The 8,229-nt window shown below is 46.4% G+C and overlaps 1 protein-coding gene across 1 annotated transcript; it reads left to right on the top strand.

Moving 5' to 3' along the window:
• Positions 1-809: 809 nt before the first annotated feature.
• LOC119320950 (probable splicing factor 3A subunit 1) lies at positions 810-4,140 on the top strand. The gene is made up of 6 exons (XM_037594846.1): positions 810-951; positions 2,081-2,144; positions 2,314-2,372; positions 2,494-2,686; positions 3,468-3,526; positions 3,897-4,140. The coding sequence occupies exons 1-6, from the start codon at positions 810-812 to the stop codon at positions 4,046-4,048; spliced, it is 669 nt and encodes a 222-aa protein (XP_037450743.1). The 3' UTR covers positions 4,049-4,140.
• The last annotated feature ends 4,089 nt before the right edge of the window (positions 4,141-8,229 follow it).

Here is an 8,229-nt window from a genome sequence, read left to right as displayed (position 1 = left end):
GCAACGCTCACTGTTCATCCAGAGAGGCAGCATCCATTAGCTTCGGTTAGCAACAGTAGCGAAGGAATCGCTCGATCGGGTTCAGTTAACAGCCATCGATCAATCACTCGGGTTCAGTAACGTGTAGCCTGCAGTGCAATCGCTCGGGTTCAGTTAGAGCCCAACGCCTCGCTCGGGTTCAGTTAAAGCCAACGCCTCGCACACACGCGCGTATGTGTATGAGAGAAACGCGCATCGCTCGGCCCCCGACCACCCACCGTAACCGGGAACTCCCCGAAATTTTCCTTGCCCTCGCTTATACCACGGTTTTTTCCGTCATGGACGGCCCAAAGAATGTCATGCAGCTGCGTCTCCGGACCGCCCAGGACGAAAAGCCCATTTTCTGTCATGATTTTTGTCATAGAAGTAGGATCCCACCACATCTATGATGATACCGGGTTTTGTCACAATTATCGTCATAAATTGTCATAAGTATGACAGAAAAAAAATTTGTTCGGCCCAAAATGTCACGGATGTGTCTTTTTTTTGTAGTGCTCCTCCGTTCCTATCTCCGGCGAGCAATTCCGCTAGACGCGGTTTCTTTTTTCGGCGACCAATGGCGGGTTCCGCATTGGGGCGTGGTTGCCGTGGCCATGGGGGCTCACCGCCATGCAAGATCTCGCACAACAACATGAAGGCCAGCACCTCCCACCCCTCCCCCTTCAAGGCAGTCCAAGCAGGCACGGGAACGCGACCGTCTCTCCCGCAGCGGTAGTCGGTCCCATTGGGCCAATTTTCACTGCCTCCATGAATAGCTCTACCCGCACACCATGGCGTGCCTCAAGTGGCAACGGGGACGAAACTCGCCGGGTTTTGCTTGCCCGTCCCCGTCCCCGCAAGAGATACCCAAGCCCGTCCCTTTCCCCGAAACCGTGCGCGGGGATAGGTTTTCCCCATCCCCGTCCCTGTCAGGTTTTCCGTACCCGCAAGGAACCCATCCCCGCAAGCGGTCATAAAGAACAATAGCAACTTTTGGGAGGCGGCACCAAGAATCCATCCTCGCGAGCGGTCATAAAGAACAATAGCAACATTTGGGAGGCAGCACCAGGAGGTAACAGATGGGTGCGTGCATGGGTTTGAGATTTTTGAGGTTGTGCTTGGGGTTTAGATGAGGTAGTGTGGTAAGCTGGCATTTACAAGTGACTTTTTGGGTGCACAGAGGTGTGATAATGGGCTTTTGGCCAACCCAGCTCTATTCTAGTGACTACATGTCATATGTTTCACGGGTTTGGCGGGTTCCAGGTGCGGGTAGTGCTGGAACGAGTTTGCACCGACAACACTTGGCAGGGTTTTAAAAGTTACTCATGAGAAGCCCCGCGGGGATAGAAACAGGCCCATCCTCATTCCCTAATAGGGTAAAAACCCGCAGAGACACGGGTTTCGAGGCCCAGTTTCCATCTTGAGGCACGCCGCGCCGCGGATGCGGAGCTCCTCACCGCGAGCGCATCGTCGAGGTCGGAGAAGAAGGATTCACCGACAGGCTCGTTGTCGTGCAGGAGGAGCATACCTATGCCCACGCTTGCCGCAGGTCGGCGGAGGCGTTCTTCCACGGTGTCAGCCACTGAGCCACCGCCTCCCTATCTATTATATCTTTGTTTAATCCAAGTTTTATCTATGTTTTATGTATGTATGTACTCCAGTGTGGTGCAATGAAATTCATAGCGGGAACTATGTATGGTCTGCGTTTTTAAATTTACAGTATATGATAGCGGATCAGTTCTGCCGAGGCGCATCACTTCCCGCAAAATTGTTTTAGGGGAATCTTAAAACGATTTTGCGGGAGGGGAATCTGCTTGAGTTGCTCCCAGCCCCACCCTGAGTCGTTAGATTGTTTCATCCCTAGTAAAAGGAAACGGCAGCGAGGGGCAAGTCATGAATGGCGCCACGATTATCGGATCGAACACCGGCTCTCTTGTTCTTTCTATTCTCTGTTTGACTGAATACAAGGAAAAAAAGGCAGCGCGTGATCCGGGTCTTCTTCTACCTCTTGCCCCTGTCCCTGTGTCAATTGACTGATTGGGTACTTGATTCCAATGAATAGCGCAGTGGGACACGGCCAGGGCATCGCCGGTGGGCATGACGAAGAAGAACGGCCTGCACCTTCGGTCCGCTCGGTCGGACCGGGCAAAGACCGGACCGGACCGAGAAAATTTCGGGCCGAAAATTAGTAACCGGACCGAACAAATTCTTCAGCGGGCCAGGACCGGACGGTCCGGTCCAGAACGGGCCACGAGCGGGCCGAAAAGCCCGCTCGCTCCGTCCAGCCTGAACCCTAGAGGTGGAGAGCAGCGACACCATCGACAACGTCAAGTCCAAGATCCAGGACAAGGAAGGTACGGCCTGTTCTTCTCACCCCCGTCGCCTTCCATTTCCTCGAGCATCGAGGTTGAATCCACCGTTTTCGGCTCTGGCTTTGGTTGATCTGCTTTGTGGTGTGGTGTGGACCGATTTCAGGCATCCCTCTGGACCAGCAGCGCCTCATCTTCGCTGGGAAGCAGCTGGATGATGGCCGCACCCTGGCCGACTACAACATCCAGAAGGAGTCCACGCTGCACCTTGTGCTTCGCCTCCGCGGGGGCACCTGGATCGAGCCCAGCCTCAAGGAACTCGCTCAGAAGTACAACCAGAAGAAACTGATCTGCCGCAAGTAATGAATTATGCCCTACATCGTTCTCAAACTAGTTGGCTTTTGTTCGTATGAGTGGATATTTTCTGAGCGTCCTAACTGTCTTAAATTCGACAAAAGTTGGTGCTTTGTAGAGGGCTATACAAGAGGGTATGCAATGCATGCATGTAACATTGTTTGGGCCTTATGACGTACTCCCTCCGTTCCAAAATTGAGTCATCTATTTTGGAACGGAGGGAGTATTCAGCTTCTAATCTGAATTAATGAAGGGGCTAACCAGTAGCAGGATCAATAGGCAAGGAACTTTATTGATTGATTAATTGATGCAATACTTAGTTATATGCCATTTTTTTCCTTTTATATCCCCTTGCATCCTGATATAGAGAATCTGAGATCATGAAATGTGATGCTCCTATATTTACTATACCATGTTCGTTTGTACCTGATTGCTCATTCCCTCGGTGTTCCGTCAGGTTTATGTCTGTTCATCTTATCAGAAGTGTTGCATGGCTTTTCTGGCTGTTGGCTGCGGAAATACTTAGTTAATTAGGCCTGTCGTTTGTGAACCACCCTATGAGAAAAAAAAATGACTTGCTGTCTGAAATGCTGCTTTCAAGAACATTACTGCCTGTAGTGCTGATTTTTTTGTATGTAACTGCTTTCATTACTGCTAGTATTTGGTAGCCGAAGTGCTTAATCAATCATGCATGCTCTGTCTATTACCTTTGCTTAGGCGATAAGTTATTCACAGGAATTTCGTGTTTATGATGCAGCTAACATTTCTCGCCATTTTGTTTTGTAGGTGCTATTCCGCTCAGGGCTACGAATTGCCGCAAGAAGAAATGTGGCCACAGCAACCAGGTGAGCCTTGTTTTCTTTTATCATCAAAGAAACTGAACATGTTAATACTCATGTAGGTTAGCAAGGTCCATGCTCTTCTCACTGATGTTAACCCAATATGATTTATGTGCCTTGTCTCATACTCCTAGTTAGTTTCACTGCGTCTGATGACACTAGCATATTTGACCTTATCGGGCTTCTCGATCAAACAATTGATTTTATGTTATGCCTCGATGCTTTAAATTGCCCCCCTGCAACATGTGCCCTGTTAAACTATCTTCTCATGTATAGATATTTCTGACATTTGGAGCAGATAAAATAAGTTCTATTTCTTTATGTAATCCATTGTCCATATTCGTCTAATGTATTTTCTCTAACCAATTATCGTCAGCTACGGCTGAAGTCGAAAAGGCGTTGGTTCTGTTGAAGAGCCACACATCAGTTGAATCAGCTATCTACTTGTCTCAGCTTATCAAGACTGGCAGAACTTTTAAATGTCTTGGTGTAATGTTCATGCTGGATGTGGAGCATTGTCTCTTTTGAACAGTTGGTTATGTTTCGCTGCATGCTTAGGACATGTGATGATTGTAATATGGCAGCTTAACTCTTTTTGGCCGGATTGAGCACTTACCTAATTTCTATATATGCTGCTCTATTTTCAATCTTGCATCGACTGCTGATGTTGGTCCTTTGTTTTGCCTGATATGCTAGATCCTTGATTGTATTACTAGAATGATTGAATCCTTCCCATCTGTTTCCGGCTTTTTCCATGAAATAGGTCATGGTTTTGACAGTCATTTAATGACAATTTTGTCTCCCTGTTCCAAACGAGATTCTGCTGAGTATATCAGTTGTAATTTGTAAATGGGTGCGACAATGCATCACATACATGGGGTTTCTAGTGGTTATCAGCCCCAGATGCTTTGGCTTAGCAAAGGAACAAATCTAGAATTAGAGAGCTTTATCGCATTGTAATGTTTTTGCTGGCTTGAACACATTGTTTTGGTAGCATACTGAAGAATTAGAGAGATTTATCGCATTGTAATGTTCCCTGCTGGCTTGAACGCATTGTTTGGTGGCAGACTGAAGAAATGCAAATTAATATGGTAAGTTCAATTTCGTGGCTGGACCGTCCAGTAGTATGCTGCTCTCCTTTTTCACTGGAACACTTGAGAACATCGTTCAGGAATGCCAAGTTAATATGTTTGCTTGACTCTTTGGCTGGATTAACAATACCTGTTTTTGCTATCTTGTACTAGATTCGTTTGCTGTATGCTTTGTGTTGCGCACTTGCTGCATGGACATGCCAGAATTTGATTAGGCACGCTGTTAACAAATTTTTTCGCGGATATGCAAAGGTTGTGTAGGTACTCCTTCCGTCCGAAAATACTTGTCATCAAAATGGATAAAAAGAGATGTATCTAAAACGTACAACACATAGCCGGAATGCATACATGAGAAGACGTGATCATGGTACGCGGAGCAGACAGAGACGCGAGATGCTCAGCCTTAACAGACGAAAATACCATAGCTAAGCTACATCATCTCCAAATCCAACACCAAGGACACCGTGAGCAAGCAAGATAGCACCCTCAAGAAGGGGAGCGACGTCGTGCCGCTGCCGCCTTCTGACCCAAAGAACCGGACCAAGGATTTCCCCTTGCGCTCGAAGAGAGGCCCAGATAGAGGCCATGTCAGCGCCTCCAAGAAGGGAAAAGACGCCCACGGGTGCTGCGGTTGTTGGGGAACGCGGTAATTTCAAAGTTTTCCTACGATCACGCAAGATCTATCTATGTGATGCATAGCAACGAGAGGGGGAGTGTATCTTCATACCCTTGAAGATCGCTAAGCGGAAGCATTTATCAACGCGGTTGATGTAGTCGTACACCTTCACGATCCGCCCCGATCAAGTACCGAACGTACGGCACCTCCGCGTTCAGCACACGTTCAGCTCGATGACGTCCTCGCCTTCTTGATCTAGCAAGACGGGCGAAGTAGTAGATGAGTTCCGGTAGCACGACGGCATGGTGACGGTGTTGGTGAAGAACAATCTCCGCAGGGCTTCGCCTAAGCACTACGGAAACTATGACGAAGGATAAACTAGAGGGGACGGGGTTGCCGGCACACGGCTTGGTGTTTCTTGATGTGTCTTTGGTGCTAGTCCTGCCCCTCTATTTATATGTTGAGCCCCGGGGTCGAAACTTGGAGTAAAAGCCTCCACAAAGTCGGTTTCACCCGAAAGGCAAGAGTCCTTCTCGGATTCCAGGGCCAGACGCCAGGGATTCCGGCGTCTGTACCCAGACGCCAGGGACCCTGGCGTCTGGCCCCTGGACTCAGCAAAACTTCCTTTTGCGCTTTCCAAAAACCTTATGGGCTTTCCCCTTTGGCCCAAATAAGTGTTCTCGTACCCAAACATTTCGGGAAACATCCGGAACCCCTTCCGGTGAATTCCGGAACCCTTCCGGAGACCAAACACTATTATCCCATATATTAATCTTTATCTCCGGACCATTCCGGAGTTCCTCGTCATGTCTGTGATCATATCCGGGACTCCGAACAACATTCGGTCACCAACATACATAACTCATATAATACTATATCGTCAACGAACGTTAAGCGTGCGGACCCTACGGGTTCGAGAACTATGTAGACATGACCGAGACACCTCTCTGGTCAAAAACCAATAGCGGAACCTGGATGCCCATATTGGCTCCTACATATTCTACAAAGATCTTTATCGGTCGAACCGCATAACAACATATGTTGTTCCCTTTGTCATCGGTATGTTACTTGCCCGAGATTCGGTCGTCGGTATCATCATACCTAGTTCAATCTCGTTACCGACAAGTATCTTTACTCGTTCTGTAATACTTCATCCCGTAACTAACTCATTAGTCACAATGCTTGCAAGGCTTATAGTGATGAGTATTACCGAGTGGGCCGGAGATACCTCTCCGAAACACGGAGTGACAAATTCTAATCTTGATCTATGCCAACCCAACAAACACCTTCGGAGATACCTGTAGAGCACCTTTATAATCACCCTTTTACGTTCTGACGTTTGGTAGCACACAAAGTGTTCCTCCGGTATTCGGGAGTTGCATAATCTAATAGTCTGAGGAACTTGTATAAGTCATGAAGAAAGCAGTAGCAATGAAACTAACACGATCATAATTCTAAGCTAACGGATGGGTCATGCCCATCACATCATTCTCATAATGATGTGATCCCATTAATCAAATGACAACACATGTCTATGGTTTAGGAAACATAACCATCTTTGATTAACGAGCTAGTCAAGTAGAGGCATACTAAGGACTATATGTTTTGTCTATGTATTCACACATGTACTAAGTTTCCGGTTAATACAATTCTAGCATGAATAATAAACATTTATCATGAATTAAGGAAATAAATAATAACTTTATTATTGCCTCTAGGGCATATTTCCTTCAGTCTCCCACTTGTACTAGAGTCAATAATCTAGATTACATAGTAATGACTCTAACACGCATGGAGCTTTGGTGTTGATCATGTTTTGCTCGTGGAAGAGGCTTAGTGAACAGGTCTGCAACATTCAGATCCATGTGTATCTTGCAAATCTCTATGTCCCCTTCCGACACTTGATGACGGATGGAATTGAAGCGTCTCTTGATGTGCTTGGTTCTCTTGTGAAATCTGGATTCCTTTGCCAAGGCAATTGCACCAGTATTGTCACAAAAGATTTTCATTGGACCCGATGCACTAGGTATGACACCTAGATCGGATATGAACTCCTTCATCCAAACCCCTTCATTCGCTGCTTCCGAAGCTGCAATGTACTCTGTTTCACACGTAGATCCCGCCACGACGCTTTGCTTGGAACTGCACCAACTGACAGCTCCTCCATTCAATAAAAATACATATCTGGTTTGCGACTTAGAGTCATCCGGATCAGTGTCAAAGCATGCATCGACGTAACCGTTTACGACGAGCTCTTTTTCACCTCCATAAACGAGAAACATATCCTTAGTCCTTTTCAGGTATTTCAGGATGTTCTTGACCGCTGTCCAGTGCTCCACTCCGGGATTACTTCGGTACCTCCCTGCTATGCTTCTAGCAAGACATACATCAGGTCTGGTACACCGCATTGCATACATGATAGAACCTATGGCTGAAGCATAGGGAATGACTTTCATGTTCTCTCTATCTTCTGCGGTTGTCGGGATTTGATTCTAACTCAACTTCACACCTTGGAACACAGGCAAGAACCCTTTCTTTGACTGATCCATTTTGAACTTCTTCAAAATTTTATCAAGGTATGTGCTTTGTGAAAGTCCAATTAAGCGTCTTGGTCTATCTCTATAGATCTTGATGCCCAATATGTAAGCAGCTTCTCCGAGATCTTTCATAGAAAAACTCTTATTCAGGTATCCCTTTATGCTATCCAGAAATTCTATATCATTTCCAATCGACAATATGTCATCTAATTATAAGATCAAAAATGCTACAGAGCTCCCACTCACTTTCTTGTAAATACAGGCTTCTCTAAAAGTCAGTATAAAACCATATGCTTTGATCACACTATGAAAATGTTTATTCCAACTCCGAGAGGCTTGCACCAGTCCATAAATGAATTGCTGGAGCTTGCACACTTTGTTAGCAACTTTTAGATCGGCAAAACCTTCTGGTTGCATCATATACAACTCTTCTTCCAGAAATCCATTCAGGAATGCAGTTTTGAC

This window comes from Triticum dicoccoides, chromosome 6B (assembly GCF_002162155.2).
Source record: "Triticum dicoccoides isolate Atlit2015 ecotype Zavitan chromosome 6B, WEW_v2.0, whole genome shotgun sequence".
NCBI lineage: Eukaryota > Viridiplantae > Streptophyta > Magnoliopsida > Poales > Poaceae > Triticum > Triticum dicoccoides.
This window is presented reverse-complemented; position numbering and strand designations above follow the sequence as displayed.